Source organism: Drosophila ficusphila, unplaced genomic scaffold (genome assembly GCF_018152265.1).
Source record: "Drosophila ficusphila isolate 14025-0441.05 unplaced genomic scaffold, ASM1815226v1 contig_197, whole genome shotgun sequence".
In the NCBI taxonomy this organism is placed as follows: domain Eukaryota; kingdom Metazoa; phylum Arthropoda; class Insecta; order Diptera; family Drosophilidae; genus Drosophila; species Drosophila ficusphila.
In genome coordinates, this window is record NW_025064091.1 from 8,177,957 (window position 1) to 8,196,402 (window position 18,446).

Consider the following 18,446-nt stretch of genomic DNA (forward strand, 5'->3'; position numbering starts at 1 on the left):
TATTACACAAGATGCAGCTTCGTTTTCACAGTATTTACAGTTCGCAGCAATATTTACCCATGTCTTTTTGATGGAAACTTATACCAAGGTCTAGACAACCAGGTTTTCTTTATGAAGAAATCAATTCAACTTTCTCAACACTCCCGAAAAAACCTTAAATACATTCATATATGTTTCTAGTTCTTGAAATATTAGCTAGTCTTTGCAGTGGATCATCTATTTGATCGTTCAATAGAAATGTGCTCAAGTTTTGGATTGAAACAATATCGTCGAACTTCCAGTGCAGCGCCGCTTACGTAACACACAATTTGTAAAAACTAATAACAAATTCACTTCCGATCCTAGCGTTTCCAATTCAAGTCTCCCACTTTGCCACTTTCCTTCTTAATTACATAATATTTATGTATAATTGGGTACTTGCAAACTAATTTCTACGCAATTCACAATTCGCTTTTCGTTTATTGGTTTTTGTATTTTTCTTTTTCTTCGTTTTGCATTAACTTTAGTATATATGGTATTTATATATATATATGGATATATATATATATTTATGTATATATTAACTAATCATTTTTCATTTTTTACATGCACAAACTCATGAGGCCAAATTAGACAATCGTTATATTGTGTATAGTTTTATTTGTTATTTATATAATTTGTTATTTATTACTTTGCTTTCTTGCCTTCGTTTCCCTAAAAAAAAAACCTATAAGAGTTAAGGACTTAAGACTTAGTTTAGGTAGGTAGAACGCAACTAGAGAGACCCGCGCAGTGCTTAAATGTCTGGTTATATCGGCTTTATTTTCGTCGTTTTCGTCTTCGCCCAACAATTTGGGTGGGTAGCGTATTTAAATATTTTATTTTTTTAAGTCGTCACATTAAACTGTTTGATAGATATTCTTTTGTTGCTCGCGAGATTAGGCGGATTTGTTGTTTAAGGTATATTATGCGTTTCTCAATTGAACAGTTCACAACAAACGATCATATAGCTGCAGTTTTTCAGTTTTTTTTCTTCTTTTGTTTTTCGTATTGGCTTTCCTGCATCCATATTTATAAATATTTTTATATATATAAATGTGTAATATCAATTAATTGCAATTTGCCGACGTTGCTTTTCTAGGTGCGTTGAGGGCGGATGTGTAGGTGTGTTCGTGAGCCTGAATGCCGAAAACCAATACGAATGTGGATACGTTATAGATGCGGATATCGGTTAGCGGACAGAACGTGTTTGGTGTCCTAGTTGTAATCCTAATCCTCCTACCCGTTACAAGCTCCGAAAACAACAACGAAACTTGCTTAATTTTAGCGGGGAAAAGTGGGCGGGGCGGGGTGGGGTGGTTGCTTTGGGATTGGGATTGATTAGTTTGTTTTTTTGGGGGCCTGGGTAGTTAGTCTTGGTTGGGAGATGTGTGTCCATGGGCTGCCGGGTTGATGGGTTGACTGGTTCGACTAGGCGAGGAGCGGCCGGGCATCCAATCCCATCTCAGATCTGGCCAACCAGCTCCTGGATGCTGCGCAGTAGATCTTCCATATTTCACAAGAGATCCCGGTGGAACACCCAGGTGTGTTTTGTGTGAGCAAACTTGTGGGAGAGCCACTGCGACTCGAGCAGGTTAAAGCGGTCTTGGCTCAGATACAGAGGTTTGCCGCGCCTGCAGAGAGTTTCCATTGATTAGAAATCATCTCGAACGGGGGGTATGATAAAAGCACTCACTTGAGATCGCGATCCTCCTCGTCAAAGTCGTCCAAATACAGCGAGCCCCAGAGACAGGCGCGTCGTCCGCGGATGACAATGATGTACGTGGAGGTGACCACCAAGAAGATGCCAATGCCGCCGCCACAGGAAAGCGTGTGCTGTTTGTCCAGGGGAAATCGAAAGGGAATTTAATAGGTTTCTTCATTTACTTGAATAATCAGTAGCGAAGAGCTCACCCGAACAGCCTCGCAGCAATCGTTCTCCGCACAGCAGTTCTGCTTGAGGCACACGATCGTCCCGCACAGCAGGCAGATGGAGCTCTCCTTGGGCACCTTGTAGCAGTTGAGGCAGGGCCTTTCGTGGTAGTACTGTCAGCAGATGGCGGAGAAACCAAGTTATTACCCATTACACACACACAAAATGCAACATGAATAATGCTCTGTACTGTACTCACCGTGAACAAGCGCTCGTATTCGCGCGGCAGCTCGAGGAGGCGCGGCTGCTGCCACAGCGAGTGCTGATTGATGAGCACCAACTCCCTGACGGTGTCCGTCGGCGGACGCACCTCCATGAGCTGCTGGCACCAGAACTTGGGCAGCGACTCCTCGGTGCCGGGTATGAAGCACAGTCCCTTGCTGGCGTTAAAGCAGTCCCAGTCCATCGAGTCGGTGACCAGTTCCAGGTAGTAGACCAGACGCACAAACTCCAGTCCCGGTGCCGAGATCTCCGGCATCTCGTGGCGGTAGAGATGCTGGCGCAGCAGGGCGGCCACTCGGAGGAAGGGCAAACAGAGCGACTGCAGCTGCAGCTCCATTGACTTGAGGTTCACCTCGTGCGGCGAGGATGTTGCGGAGGTCGATGGAGAGGCGGCTGCTGCTGCTGCTGCTGAGGAGGAAGAGGAGGAGGAGGAACCTGCTGCTGCTGCTGCAGCCGCCGCCGCTGCTGCCGAACTGCTGGTGCTCGGTATGCAATCGCGTCGCAGATGGGCCAGCTCATTTGTCTGGCTGAGCACCAGAGCCATGGCCTTGCCCAGTTCCGAGGAGCTCTGCTGCTGGTGGCCACCACGTCGTCGATTGTAGCTGCTGCTGCTGCTGGTGGTGGTTCCTGCGCTCGATTCTTGGCTCGCTTGGCTTTCAGACGAGGCTTCAGTGCTGTTGCCGCCGTAAACCTTGAGAATGTGAGCGCACTCGAAGTCCGTGAGGGTGACGCACAGCTGAACGACAATCTGGTAGTACAGCAGGTTGTACATGACCTTTACCATGCAGGTGAAGTAGTCTACGACGCAGAGGAGCCAGATGAGATTACCATTCAACAGTGAGAAGTAGGTTTACTCACCCTGATCCAAGTGCAGAGGAGCCAGCAGAATGAACTTCAGGAGCAGCGCAATGGTGTCCGCCAGCAGGCTGGGTATCAATTCGAGGCAGTGCGCCGGCAGCGGTTCGGTGTCGTTGACGGGCAGGCCGGCCAGCGAGGCCCAGCTGCTCCACAGCGGCCACTCGACCAGGACGCGCACATGGACCGACAGCACATGGAGCAGCGGCACAATGCAGTCCCGCTTCGGCTTGTAGCGCGTGGCATTCGACGAGCAGAGCGATCCGCCGCGCTGGATGATCTCCGCCTCCAGATTCGTGCGCGCTATCGATGTGACGAAGATGAACAGCTTGCGGAACGTGATCGAGGCGCACTTGACCTTGCGCTGCGAAATGTTCGTCATCACCTCCATGGCATGGCCCATGGCCTCCGTCAGTTTGGTTGGCTGCTAAACGTAGAGGAACGAGGTTTGGTTATAACAACGTTGGATATTCAAGGAGGGAATGTAAGTAATGTATCCCTACCGGTATCGTCTCGTTCTCCTTGATCAGATCGGTGAGATCGGCGACGAGGCGCTCGAACGGCTGGTTGCCCGAGCGCACCAGGTGCGTCGGCCTGTCCAGCTGCGGACTGAGCGGCAGCACCGAGTTGGAGAGCTGCCGGCAGACGGGGCAGTAGAACTCGCCGCGATCCTGCACCGGCTGGCGCTGCGTGGTGTACAGCGTCTTGAGATAGGCCTCCAAGCAGCTGAGGTGCACGTGGTGGCCGCACGACTGCACATGCACCCCGTTGTCGTAGGCCATGTTGTTGGACAGATACCAGGACTCGTCGCCGAACTTCACGCTCAGCAGCTCCGTGCGCCGATTGAACTCGGTGGCCAGCCGTGTGGTGTGCGCCAGCCGAAACTCATCCTCGACGTTCAGCGGCAGCGGCAAACGCTCGGCGATGCGCCGCCGATGGCCAACGATGCCGCTGGAATCGATCAGAACCACCAGGCCGATGGGATTCGACTCGGTGCTCGGTGTGGTGCAGTTGCAGATGATGCAGTCGTACTCCTTCTCGCGCGGCTGCTCCTCGTACAGCTCCTCGTCGTCCTCGTCGTCGGCGCAGAACTCCATGCTGCTGGCCGCCGCCGCCGCCGACTGCATGAACTGCTTCTGCTTGTTGGCAAAGTCCTGCATCATCTTCTGTTGGCGCTCGCGTGCCTTCTTCCGGCGCTCCTCCTTCTCCTTCGTCTCGCGCGCCCTCGCCTCCGCCTGCTTCTCGCGCTGATTGGGCCACAGTCTGGCCCGGATGTCGTCGATGCTCAGCGCACACTGCTCGTCCTGCTTGGCGATCTTGCGCAGCAGGTTGCCAATGAAGAAGGGTCCGTCGCCGATCCGTGAGGACGAGACATGGATGTTCTTGTAGTTGCGCCGGCTGCGTCCTCGCTCGGCCAGAGCTGTGCTCTCGGCGGCCGCCGTCGAGGTGCTCGCCTCATTGCAGTCGACATCCATCGAGGAGGACTCCTCGCCGCTGGTGGCCTGCTCCTCGCCGTCGCTCAGCGAGAAGCTGTCCAGCGTGCCCGAGAGCTGCGAGTGCAGCTTGAGCAGCAGCGACAGAATGCTCTCGTCCAAGTGCAGCTCGTCCTTGTTGCCACCGCCGCCGATGGCAATGTCCACGGATCGCTTGCGCGCCCCGCCCGTCTCGTAGTTCATGCGGCGTCCCGTGCCGGTGCCACTCAGGCCGGAAATTAAACTGCCGCCGGCGCCCAGGGAGTTCGAGGGCACAATGTCCATGTTCACGCTGCTGGGCACGGCGACCGGCTGGACCCGCTGGAAGGGCAGCAGCATCCCGCTGCCCGTGGGCGTCGTCGGCGAGAACATCTCGTTGGGGGCCACGGCCGTCGGGGTGGCGGATGGATTCGCACCACCACCAGCACCACCAGCGCCTCCGCCGCCGCCGGCTCCGCCGATCACGCCCATGTTATTCGTCTCGGCCAGCAGGAGATCCCGCCGGATAGCCACCTCCATACCGCTCTCGGGCAACGTGATCTGCTGCAGCGGAAAGTGGAAGTCCAGCGCGGCGGCGGGACTCATGTCCATGGCATGATCGCCCTCGCGCAGCAGCTCGTCGTCGTTGCTGTCCTGCCGAATGACCACGCCCGTTTCGGCCACCACCGAAAGATCCGGCCGCAGGGCCACTTCCATGCCGGGCATCCGCATCGGCACCAGTGCCTGTGAGACATTCCGCCGGCTGAGGGCTCCCGTTCCCGGTCCCAGGGCCACGGATCCCGCACTCGCCGGTTCATCGCCCTCCGATTCGGCGACATGACGGATCATGCGCAACGACTGCTCCGTGTCCGCCTCGACGTCGAAGTCCACGTCGGGAAAGAACGGGTTCGAGCGGTAGCTGGAGGTGATCACCTGCGGATCCCGCGACTTGAGCGACACCTTCTTGACCACATGGCGCAGATTGCAGCTGAGATTGTCGGTCGGATAGCACTGGAACAGCTTGGGCGGCTCCTGTCGACCCGAGCCATAGCCATGGTAGCCCGGTCCGCCCGAGGACTCCACCATGGCAGCGAGCGCCGGCGGAGCACGGTCCCCCTGGCTGCCACCACTACCACTGCCACCCACGTCGTCGCTCGTCTCCACCGCAATCTCCAGGAGGAACACAGCCAAAGCGAGCAGGTGCTCGGACACGTCGCGCGTGTGCACCGCACGGAAGAAGATCGACAGGATGGTGGAGTGAAAGACGCGAGAGTTGAGGATCTTGCAGGGATCGCTGAACGAGCTCGTCGCTGGCAGAGCCTGCGGCAAGCGGAACGGTGGCCAGAGGTTTCCACTCGCCGGCATCTTGTCCTTGCTCTTCACGTAGTTCGTGAAGCGATCCAGCGACGACTGGAAGTCACGCCGGTGAACGGCTCGCAGGAGGACGTGCAGCGGATCGTAGTGCTTCTCCCACACCTCGTCGATGGGCGTGAAGAGACCCTGCTCCAGGTTCTCGCTACCACTCGACGGTGCCTTGTAGACGGACAGCTTCTTGAGGAAGGTCTCGAAGTTCTTGGTGTGCACATTTCCCGATCGCTCCGGCATCAGTTCGAGCAGCTGCGAATGCGTCTTGTTCTCGGTGGCCAACAGCGCACTGATCTCGATGATGCACTGTGTGGCCTCGTCGTTGCCCAGGTTCGTGCGACTCGTCACCAGCGTGGCCAGGAAGGTGAGGAATCCCTCCAGCATCGAGGACTGCTCCGCCTTCTGCGGCTGCTTCAACGGAGCCGTCTCCAGCCACTGGCCGACGTCGAACAGCCCGATCGTGTTCTGCAGGAAGAAGTACTGCGGCAGTTTAGTGGCGCATATCTGCAGGAAGAACAGGTCCATGTCCGCCATCGAGTTGCAGAAGTTCGCCTGGATGTAGGTCATCGCTTGGCCTTTGACCTGCAATCCATTGCGCACCCACTTGCCGGCTAGGATCTCGTAGAAAAAACTCTGAAAAATAATTAAATTGAAAAGATATAAGTATTATAAAAAAAGAGTAAGTATTTGTAAAAAAAAATATATAACATAAATATTTTGTTTTTTAGAATATAATTTAGGATAAAGTTAAAAGTAAAATAAAATAACGGTACGCCTTTCAATGCGATATTCGTGAGACATCGATGACACTTACGCAGCGTTATCGAAACTCGTTCGGAAAGTCAACTCTGAGCGCGTCAGCTCACTCCCACTTATGCTTTGACTTCTGCTGACTCGCTCTTCTCTCAAAAAAAAGAACCGTAAAAAACAAAGAAACAGAGTTGTCTCTCTCTTTGTGTGTGTGCGAGACAGGGTGTCTGCAAACAACAAAAAAAGATATAAAAGAAAAGAAAAGAGAAGAGAAAAAGACTAGTACAACCCACATCTGTTGGTTTTTTTAATCAATCTCGGAGGCAGCGAGAGCAGCGCAGCCGATTAAATCCAATCCCCAGAAAATCGACGCTCGAGACTAAACGCGACTCACTGTTTTTCTGGCGGCCGCATTTGCGTTTTGATTTTCAGCGGGCTCAGTTGCGTGCCAGCCTGTCTGTGTGTGCGTGTGTGTGTGTGTCTGTAAACAATTCTTGTATAGGCGAAATTTAATCATAATATTTAAACGGCACCCCATCATATCAACCCCACCGATCAGATTCAGCAAAAAGAAATAAAAAATCAAAATAAACAAAACACACACGCACGACAAACGGCTGCCTGCAGAATGGAATTTATAAAACGGGGACTTCCCCTGCTGTTGGCCATTTTGGTGGTCTTTCAACCCACGCAAACAGAAGGACTGATCGAGGATGTTTTGGACATAATCCATGTGGTCAAAGAGGTCTCCTCTGGGATCTTAAAAGCCTGGGATATTGTGCAATCCTCGCCACTGGCTGCCAATATTGATTTCCCACTCATGAGGGAAAAACAAAAGAAGGTCTTACAGCGGTTAAAAGAAGTTAGCAAGCAAATAGATCAAACCGAAGATCAGGTAAGTCAGCATGGTACCCCGCTCTTTACTCTTTTTTGTTATACCCTTGAATATTTTAGTTGGGTTTTTGAATTATTATTTCAAACTTTGCCATCTTCCAAAGTATGATTAACCTCACAAAAAATATCCCACTTCAGCATGCTCAATATGTTGCCATGGCCATCGAATCGGTGACTGGCTTCATGCACAATAACGCTCCAATTATGGCAAAAATGAACGACATCTCGGATACGATCAATAGGATATCATCGCGTTATCAGCAGATGCAAAAGTACGAGGCTTACAAGGACAAGTTGGAAATGTCGACGCTTATAACATTTGCCGAATGGACCGTTTCGCCGAATGCCCATTCGGTGCACCACCTGATGGATCGACTGCATATTACACTTCTCGGCAACGAAGATAGATCGTCAAATGCAACGTCCAGCAACCTGTTACAACAACTGGCCACCGCTTATGAGGTAATACAGTCTAACATTTATGTGATCTACTCCGCTTTCAGGTCTTATTTGCGGGGGGTGTTTAATTTTATATATAGCCCTAGAGAAAGACAACTTTAATATACTCTTTTTAGATGGTGGTTTAAATTAAGACACGTTTCACTGTAATAATGCAGATCGTGAATGGGGTGTCAATTTGCGAATTGCTTCCTGTATGTCTGTTAATCGGATGACTCATGATGCTCGCCGGGGATGTGATTTTATATGTAGGTCTAGACACAGGGGTTTTAAGCATTGTAAACTCGACTTTCCGGTTGACGCGTCACTTAAATCTTCACCTTTTTTTCGTTATTTGGCAAAAGAAAGTCTTGCAGTGTATTAGTCATCGTTTCTTTTGTCGCCAAATAACGGTTAAACGCCGCCATACGCACTGCCTCTCAGAAAAAGACAGTAACCGGCCAACCCCCTTCTTGCGGGTGTGTTTGTGTATTTGCGTGAGGTCAAAGGTCTTGTGTCAACAAAAGACTGCGAAACAAGTTAAACAAAAACAGGGGTCCGCAAACAAAACGTCATAGAGGGCAATGCAGTAGCGCTGGCCCCATGCTGTGGGAGAGAAAGAGCGCATCTCTTTTTCAGTGCATTGGGGAGAGCGGGGCACCAAGAGAGAGAGCTAAGCACTGGAGAGAGCACTCACACAGCTGTTTGTCATACCAATTAGACGGCCGCCGAAACAAAAACAATGCGAGCACAACTTTCTAGTTATCGATTGTTCGCTTTGCAAGTGCCAAAATGATCGCCATCGATTGTATAATTAAGCTCGTCGCGTAGTGTATGATTTCAGTCTGTGAAACCGAAGAAACAAACAAAAAATTTGCTCGATTCCCGATTGTGACTACTGCTCACAAATCACAAACACAATTGCCCGTGTGCATGTGTGTTTACGCTGTTCACATTGTCGAAAGAACAACAACAATGGGCGAAAAAAGAGCTTCAGTCAGCGATTTTTTTTTTTGTTAACGAGCGGACACACTAATACCATCGCATGCTGAGCGCGGAGCTCTTTAAAACAGAAACTGAAAAATTACAGTAGCCGAACAGCACTCAGAACAACAACACCCAGCTGGGAATTGTGTGACAAGAGGCGAGCGCGAATTAAAGTAAATCGCAAATATAAAAAGCATCGTGTAAATCTGTGAAAAAGTGAATCCTAAATCGGGATTCTTTGTTCCAGTCGTCAAAGCAGTTGGAGGAAGTTGTGGAAAGCCTGCTTCTTGCAAGTCCACTGAGAACTGGGAAAAACAAAAGAAGAACTCAAGGCTAAACAAATCGAGGAAATCCAAATTTTAAGATATTCGCTGGACGGATATAACTTATCGGGCGAGTCAATATGGCGGCGCCTATCGCAACGTTAGCTGCTTTTGTTGTTGGCTTTACATTGGTTACATTTGTGATTTGTGGAACGGGAACGGGAGCGGGATGGATGCAACCACGCACTCCCCAACTGGAAGTGGACGCTATGCGCACCGAGTATATTGCCCTGGAACGTGCCCTGTGGGATTATCTGGCCAAAACGGCCAATAGCCAGAACAATAAGGAAACGCAGATAAGGAAGGTATACGAATCGCATCGAGACTTTGATGCGAAGCCGCTAATGAGTCGCACTTTCGAGGGGAATCGCTACGAGATCCTCAATCACTACGAATGGTCACTGCTAGAGCGGGACCTGATCTATATCAGCAAGCTGTATGATGCGTACAAGGTATTCTCTCTCGGCCCACTAAATTATTATCAAATTTCGGAAAGAATATGTTTTCACTGACTACTTGTTCTCTATATAGGATTCCATGTTCAAACAAAACAACGTCGACCAACTGGATGAACTAGCTGTTCTGAATCTCGCCCGGGAACTCTTACGAAATGATAATACAGCCTCTATGCCAAGAATCCTGCAGGAAATTGAAAGAGTGATGGTTCAACAGACCCTTTACTACCGAGCCATGATAGTTAGTGACTAGTCATTTTTAATTCAAATAATCTTTAGTACAATTTTTTGCAAATCTACAATTGCCAAATCCCAATCTTACACATCCACGCGATCCGTAATTACGGAGTTATAATAAGGGTATGCAAGCAATTTTTACAGCCAGGTGGAACGGCTAATTACAGCTAAAAACAAGAGTTATAAAAACAAATACCGATAAGCGCTTTAAATTTCACGTGCTGACCGTCAAACAATTTTCAGCTGGATATTAACTGTATTAATGTCATTCCCAATAATTATTGCTAACTTTCTTACTTGCAGGTGTCCAACAATCAGATATGCAGCACAATGCAATCGCCGCAACAGTTTGTGTATTCGCTATATGCGGATATCGCCCTCACCGAATTGAAAGCCTACACGATGATGGAATTCTCGTGGATGATGCTGCGCGTTTACGGAAAGGGAAACTACACTCAGGAAGCGGAACTGATGCGATCGGACTACGAGAAGCGCACGGAACGCACACTAAAACTGCTCAAGGATGTAATGCTCCGAGCCGATCGCATAGTTTATCGCTGCGATCCACCGAAACATATACGGGGTGTCACCTACGACGAGGTCACGCGACTCCTTCAGGGCTATATCGAGAACGAGGTCGATTTGAATAACGAGGAAACCTGCCGCGAGACGTGCGCCTTCTACCAGTCCACCCGCAGCGAGGGCTGTTTCAAGGAGCTCTACTGCGCCCGCCAACCGAGGTGTTCCGGCCGGTTGTACAACTGCCAGTTTGTCGACTCCGACATGTGGGTCTGTCCTTCGCCGCAGAACAGCACCAGGCGCTATGAGTTCATCGAGTACGAGAACGGACGGGTTCTTGGCCAGCGAGGCAAGTGCGTTAGGGGCACCACCAAGGTGGACAGCTGGTGGCGTTACCTCCTTTGGCACTGCAGCTACTGCTTCTGCCTGTGCGACGAGCAGGGCCTTAAGTCGGACCGATTCTTCAACCTGCGAGACACCATTGCCGATGTGAAGCGCAACAGGTGAGTTCTGCTTAAAAGCTCGAATTGTCTTTAAAACTTTTTGACCGGCACTTATCATTTTTCAGAGTCGTGACTGGCCTGCGTTTTGTCAAGCAAAATCGTATTTTCCACCTGCAAATCCAGGAGGGCGAGCTACTGCCACGAGGCGCCGTCAACCAGAGCACTCTGGAGTGGAAGCCCGTGGAGAAGTACAACTTCTTCGATCGCGATGTGAAAAAAGGCGTCGACTATCACATGCTGAGCTACGAAAGCCGCTCCATAGATCTGGACGATGTGAACACGGATGACAATAGCTTTGTGATCACCGGCGTGAGGTTCCGCGTTGTGGGAGCGCACTTGAATCTGGAGGCCTACTACAGCGAGTTTGACTTTAAGACGGGCCAGCTTATTCAGCCGGAGGTGAACAGCTATTGGAAATCCAACGATAACACCGATGTCAGCGGTTCACGCAGGTCGGTTTCTCTATCTAAAGATTTTTAAGAACCTGAAATTAACAAAAACCGTTTCCTTTTTTCCAGAGAAAAGCTGCGTGTGGAAAACGCCGACGTGTCCACGCGGACCATCGCCCACTCGATACCTCTGTCGCGCCACAATCAATACATTGACTTTACCAACACGGGACTGGACAAGGATGCTGCCCAGAGCACTGTGCCCTTCATTGACATCCAGGACGTAATCTCGAATCCACCTGTGCCGCTATCCGGCATTGGAATCTACTACAAGGGACGCCAAGGCTATGGCGGCTTTTTGGGACCCAAAGTCATCACCTACGACTTCACGCCCCACGTTCAGGTGCCAAAGAACAAATTCTAGAGGCGAAGGGAGTGGAGAGGCGGTGCTGTTCCATCCCGCACATATGTCATAGCTTTCTTAGTTGTACACTACCTATCAATACACAATTTCAATTACTGTCGCTTAGCATAAGTGAGGAGGTCGCTCCGCTCGAAGGAGAACGAAGCGCGCAAGGACGTAGAATTGGGCAAGACAAGAATATAACTCAAATTATATTGGAATTTAGCCATACGAAAAAAACAAAAACAATAAAGAGAATCTGAATCTGAGAAAACCGGGAAACATATATTTATCTACTTAATAATAATAATAATAAGGGGAAAAGAAGGGGACTCACCTGGACACGCAGTGGATGGATCATCAGCAGGGGCAGAAGATAAGGGCGATAGGGTAACACGTCGTTCAAACTGATTCCCATTTTGGTGACCGCCTGGCAGACAAAGGCGGCCAGATAGCGATGCAGCGGAAAGTGGAACGACGCCTGCATCATATCCTCCTAGAAAAAAAATTGATTTCAAATAGTTGGGTTAGTCTAAAAGTGTCAAGGATCATTAATTCGTAAGTCATATTATTACATTATAACACTTATTTGAAAAGGTATTAATTATTTAAATTTCGAAAAGAATACAAGATTTTTTAAAACAAGATACTGTAAAACACTCACCATCGAAAGACGCGCCTCCATGAAATAAATAGAGTCCAGCCACTCGTGCAGCGTCGTCACGCAGTAGTTGATGATCTTTTTGGCCAGATGCGCGTGGGTGCCATCCTGCAAATGCGAGATAATCGACCACATGGGATATGCACTGGCCTCCAGCTCACAGGAGAACGCAGCGTAGTAGCTGTTAGGTTCGAATTCCACATGAGATGCGGTCTCCCGCACGTTGACATTCATGCCCTGGAGCATCTGAAGGAACTGGAACCACATATCGATGAGGTTGTCGTCCCGCAGAAAAACCAATGCGACCGATTCGTGTGAGAGGACGTTGTTGAAGTCCGAGACTAGTGGCCAATAGCAGTGATCCTTCATCACCTGACGGGTGCAATCGATGACGAAGTGGAAATTTTTGCTAGGATCTGCAAGAAAAAGAAAACACCCGATTAAAAAAAGATATGAAGGATTAAAGCTTAAATCTCTCACCATGCAGCGTGTTCTGTATGAGGATCTTGGACATCATAAGCTTCAAACTGATGATCATCACGTGCAACAGCGACAACTCGTTGACCATTTTAAGGGCCAAACTTTCGTTGGAGAAGAGTTGAACGCTCATGTGGACCACTCGGTTGCTGAGTGTGTCCGGATCGCGGGACATTTCCAGCACGGACGGTATACGACTGTAGTGCATCACAAATGTGCGGGTGAGGTGTTCCTGGAATGGCAAATTGATGAATATACATATATAAATAAAGGTACGTATAACACTTTTTATGTCTAGCCAATTTACCTTGTAATCCTGATCGGGCAACATGTTGAGCAGGAAACAGACTAGCGTCTGTGGGAACTCGAACTTGAAAGTCCAGAAGATGAACTCCTCGAGCAGCGTGGTGTGCACAAGTTTGTCACCCAGCGCTGGCAGATGCCTATACTCATCAGGTGGCTCCGGATTCGGGAACCTGTTGACCGCATCCTCGTACTTCGCCCGATTCGCCTTCAAAAAGAGTCCATTGCAAGTGTCCTGGCATGATGCCTCCATGAAATAGGCATACACCTCCGGATTGATTAGAGTGCGCGTCATCACCTTGCGCATGATTTCGCCCATGTTGTTCAGATCGATCAGCATGTTGGCGAACTCCTCGCACGAGTACGAGGTCATCGCGTGCACCTGCGAGGTGTCACTGTGCTCCCGGAAGTGCTGCAGCAGGCGGAAAAGCAACTTGGGCATAATGGCCTCGGCCACCGCCAACAGATTATTGGGCACCGGATCGCGATTCACCCGGTTGTTGATGCCATGATCGCTGCAAAAGCCCTCGGCCTTCATCACCGATGTGTCGCCACAATCACAGGCACCGCCAGCCTGCGACAGGAACATATTGAAGTCGTGATTTGTGTGATTGCCCTTCTTGAAACAGTCCCGACAAATGGACATGCAGGGAGAAATGCCGCAGGTGCGGCATCTGTATGCCACCACGTGTGGCACCCAAACCAGTCCGCACTTGGCGTGGTTGTCATAACTGCGTACTGAAAAATAGCATTTTATAAGTAAAAAATTACCACTTTGTTGGTTTACAAAAAAAGAAGGTTTACAGCTCGCCAAAAATTTTTAAAAATAAGCTGCAAGGACATCTACACATCGACCGCAGTGTAAAAAAGTTACAATGTTTAACCAACTGATTCTTTCACAAGCACTTAAAAAGTCAAAACTTTTTCTTGTATTTATCTTGCCGGAGAAAAGCCTGGGCCAAATATTGATTTTTAAAACACGATACGTTATTGGAATAGAGCTAGTAGGTTAGAGACTAAAAAAAATTGATTGCAAACTCAGCTATAACAATCTAAACACAATAATTTTGACAACTTTTGTTTAACGGTGAAATTTGAAGCCACATCTAACTTGAGACTTTGAAAAAACAAATAATCGACATAATCGACCGATTGGAAGTATTTATCCACTTCTAGAATCGAAGCGATAAGTTATCGCTGTCGAAATTGCGAGATGAGGTGAATCTAGAAAACCTGTCGAGGCCAGCTGTTTTGCTTTTGGCCACCTTGCTAATGCTTGCCTTGCTTGCTGCTATTGCTATTGATTTGATTAAGTTCCAAAAATAAAATGATGCACTCATTGCTTAGTTAATTTCGCTTGTTGCGTGACTCTTTGCTTTTTTGTCTTCAAGCTGCGTTCTGGGGCGTATATAATTCCCATTTCGTTTGGACCTTGTTGGCTGAAAAGGTCAACGTTGTCAACCGCCGCATGCGGAAGGAAATCAATTGGCTATAAGAACAACAACAACAGTAACAAAAACAATATGGATAAACGCAGTGCAGAAAAGTTGATTGAAAATTTTGTAAATGGCGGTCGATCGAAAGACAAGTTGGCAACTTTCTCGCTCTGTTGACCATCCTATGCACCCATCTCTTTCTAGCTGAGAACTTTTGGACAAGGTTCACTAGATGGTGGAGCAAAGAGAAGAGGGGGAAGAGAAGTGGCATGGGAACGGAAAGAAGGCGCACCCTCCCACCCACACCCACACAAAAAAAACTTAATAACATAACGGTCTTGCGGTCAATTGCCGATGACAGTTTACAGTGGGCCACATCATACACTCTTAACCAACCCCACCGTGCGTGTTTTCGTCAAATCAACAACAATTGACGGTCAATCAACTTTTGCCGCAAGAGTGCAATTTTGCAATTGTTCTGCTTGACACTTTGTGGCAAGAGGGAAAAACAACGTAAAAGAGGAGTACTCGGCGCTGACAAAAGGTGACAGCATATAAACAACCCCAATTTCTTTTGTGTGTGTGTGTTTTTTTTTTGAAACGGATGCTGTGGAAGCATTTATTACGCAAGGCGAAACGAACAGCTGACAACGCCACAAGGTGCAAGTTGCATTCCACTGTGCGTGTGGTTGCGTATGAGTGTTGCGAGAGCTGACAAGTGGGACAAGCAAACGTTAAACGAAATCAACTTTGGCGACATACGCAGCCTGGCACAAGGAAAAAAGTTATCATAAAATTTATGCACAGATACATTATTGTAAATATGAGCAGTTGAGATTAAATTGGGGTAAAGTTGACTCCCCTAATCAGTATGTTCCGTGTGTGTGTGCGAGTGAGTACGCTTGATTGCTGTTGCCATGGTGGAGCACTCACACCCGCTCTTGCACTATTCACGCTGCCTTGCACCTTGCTGTTATGCTCTCTCTCCCTTTTCCTTGCGTGCCCTACAAGCATTACAAACGCACACATATACTTCACACAGGTATATCACACATACACACTCACAACATTAACAGTGTTTCAGGGGCAACGGACTTGTGATCAGCTGTTTTTGCGATAGAAAATGCAACACATATTATTTATCGATAGGCGGACGTACCAATTTTAACAAATTCCTGCGGCGTCCGTCCGCCGGCAATGAGCCATCGTATCCACTCGATGTTGTCCAGATTATCGATGGGTGTACCCGGATTAAACAGGGTGTCCATTATGGAGTCAAGATCGGGCGTTGGGCCTCCTCGGCAGCATTCGGTGTTGATCAAGGCGGCCACTTCCTTGCGACTGCGCAAGCTGAAGGACGAGGCTCCAAAAAGAAGCTCGGCTTGGCGCCGGCGTCCTCAAAGGTTGTTCCTGATCCAGAGCCAGATCCTGAACCAGATGCCGCCGCAGTTCCTCCTCGTGGCGGCGGTGGCGGCGGAGCAGCGGCCGCCACACTGGAGTCCCAGTCGTGAAAGGGGGAATGCGAGTTTTCAGTGGTGGTGGCAGCCGCGCTGATGGCGCCTCCAGTCCCTGCTCCTCCACTGGCGCGCACTGCAGTATTTGCCAGAGAAGGATCTGCTGCATCGCCAACAGACGAAGAGACTAGGGCGGACAGGGCGTACACTGATGATAAATCTACATCGGAGGACTCATCTTCGTCCTCCTGCTCCATGGCCTCGCGAGCCGCGCGACCCACTGCCGCCTCCTCGTCATCAATGCTGATATCGGCATTAGACAGGTTGTCATCCTCGTCCATAGTGATGCGTTTTATATATTTGATGACGTCGCCGATCCGGTGCTCCTAGCACGCTAAAATTCTCGAGTTCCAAACTCCGATCTGACAGCTCTTTTTCTTCGGCCTTTTTTTCAAACAAGTTTTCTTTTTCTTTTTGGCTGCTTCGACCGCTTCTTCTTCACTGCGTGATTTTTTGTTGTTTGGCTGCTGGCCGAATTTAAATTTTTTTTTTTTTTGTTTATGGCGAAGTTGCGTTTAATTGAAAATTTGGAAAGGGTGGAGGTAAGGGGATTGCTATTGAGGGGGCGGGATTTTACGCTGAACGGAGTGGTGGAGACGGAAAATTTCACAACACCACAACACTTGACTCAGTGGAGCCGCTTCGACATCTCAACTCCGTTCCGTTCCTGCTTTTTTGCTTTTTGACGGCGCCCGACCGACCTACTGTGATTCAGGGGCTTGTATAAATTATATCCCGGGCATTTGTATCCGGATCGGGATCTATTTGTCTTTGGCTGGGCAACGATGCCCTTTTCCCCCGATATTTTGCTCACTTTTCACGCTGTTTCATCCGCGAGTCTTGCAAATATACGAGATACGCACACACCAACAAACACACAGACACACCGATACGACCGACACACACAGTGGCAAGTGTGGCCAAATATATTAGTCGTGCATTGAACTTGCCAATTACGGTGATTTTTGCATATCAGTCGCAGACTAAGGAACCTTTTAACCAGCTAGTCAGTGCCTCTAATGCGTGGGCGGCCCTTTAGCCGCTGCCTGTGCGTTCACGAATGCTTTTAGTCCTGCCAAATTCGATTTGCTCCACGAATCCACACACGGTTCGTTTGCGTGTATGTGTATATGAATTTTATCCAGTGTGACCGCGATGGGACAGACTGAAATACACTAAACTGGTCTATCGCCTATCGATAGCCACCTCGAGCGTTGCCACTGGGCCAAAAACACAACTTACAGAGAGGGCAGCCCCAAAACAAGCGGTTTTCAATGCACTTCCAATTTTATTTCAGCTGTATTTTTAATTGTATAAAAGGTTAACACAGCGTCAATACAAATAGCGCGCATCCCTACAGACGACGACCACGGCGACCGCCCTTCCTGCGGGTGGAGTCCGATGGGATGGGAGTCACGTCTTCGATGCGGCCAATCTTCATCGAAGAACGGGCCAAGGCGCGCAGAGCAGACTGGGCACCGGGTCCAGGGGTCTTGGTCTTGTTGCCTCCGGTGGCACGCAGCTTGATGTGCAGAGCAGTGATGCCCAAGGTCTTGCACTTCTCCGCCACATCCTAATGGGGTTTACAACAGTTAGACGTGACTTTTGAAGTTTTATTCAGGGCATCTTACCTGGGCGGCCAACATAGCGGCGTAGGGCGAAGCCTCATCACGATCGGCCTTCACCTTCATACCTCCGGTGACACGGGCGATGGTCTCACGGCCGGACAAATCCGTAACGTGCACGAAAGTGTCGTTAAAGCTGGCGTAGATGTGAGCCACTCCGAAGACGACCTCTCCATCGCGAACTTGAGGTCCAAGCTGAACCTGCACCTCCTCCTTCTGAACTTTAGCTTTCCTGGGAGCCATTCTGCAGCGTTTGGTCGTCGATCAGCAACTAAAAATTACAGAAAAAAACACTTTAATTGCCGGCTTAAGTCACTCACAAAAACAACAAAAAACAGAAACAAAAATTAATTCGTCTGCATCCACTCCGGGCCAGCGAATTTTCGTGATTTAAATTTATTCGTTTCATAGAGATATATTTGCACAAGCTGTCACATCATTTCTTTTTTGCTGCCAAATTCGTAAATGGCAATAAAAACATAAAAAGAGGGAGAATAAATTCGCAGACGAACCAATTGCGTGAACCGGATACGAAAAAAGAAAGCAGAAACAAAACAGCTGATAAGGCGATAGTTATCGGTTGCAGGGCTGCTTTTTGGGCGCGATCGGGCTGCCACTGTGTCATTTGCCCGCAAGTAATGGCAACCCTGAAATCTGCCAATTCTTGTAAACATTTCAGAAAAAACCT

At 49.1% G+C, this 18,446-nt stretch overlaps 3 protein-coding genes across 4 annotated transcripts; 1 reads left to right on the forward strand and 2 right to left on the reverse strand.

The window, feature by feature from the left end:
- Positions 1–782: 782 nt before the first annotated feature.
- Positions 783–17,293, reverse strand: LOC108097932 (E3 ubiquitin-protein ligase Ubr3). The gene is given in 12 exon segments (XM_017200521.2): positions 783–1,652; positions 1,715–1,854; positions 1,933–2,064; positions 2,151–2,971; positions 3,032–3,455; positions 3,532–6,477; positions 12,080–12,238; positions 12,407–12,819; positions 12,884–13,112; positions 13,188–13,921; positions 15,779–15,991; positions 15,994–17,293. Coding segments are annotated over 12 exon segments (6,801 nt in total). The 5' UTR covers positions 16,415–17,293; the 3' UTR covers positions 783–1,483.
- On the forward strand, positions 6,801–12,024 carry LOC108097935. Of its 2 annotated transcripts, none has more exons than XM_017200527.2 (5): positions 6,801–7,489; positions 7,627–7,950; positions 10,232–10,950; positions 11,016–11,402; positions 11,469–12,024. In XM_017200527.2, exons 1-5 carry the CDS (start codon positions 7,223–7,225, stop codon positions 11,761–11,763), a joined length of 1,992 nt encoding a protein of 663 aa, XP_017056016.1. In that variant the 5' UTR covers positions 6,801–7,222; the 3' UTR covers positions 11,764–12,024. The 2 variants fall into 2 exon arrangements, with proteins under 2 accessions (XP_017056016.1, XP_017056017.1); XM_017200528.2 differs by lacking the exons at positions 6,801–7,489; positions 7,627–7,950 and adding exons at positions 8,660–9,688; positions 9,768–9,932.
- Positions 17,294–17,401: 108 nt separating the features above from the next.
- Positions 17,402–18,375, reverse strand: LOC108097938 (40S ribosomal protein S14a-like). The gene is made up of 3 exons (XM_017200531.1): positions 18,271–18,375; positions 17,765–18,029; positions 17,402–17,706 (listed from the first exon to the last, which is right to left on the reverse strand). The coding sequence occupies exons 2-3, from the start codon at positions 17,999–18,001 to the stop codon at positions 17,488–17,490; spliced, it is 456 nt and encodes a 151-aa protein (XP_017056020.1). The 5' UTR covers positions 18,002–18,029; positions 18,271–18,375; the 3' UTR covers positions 17,402–17,487.
- Between the last annotated feature and the right edge of the window lie 71 nt (positions 18,376–18,446).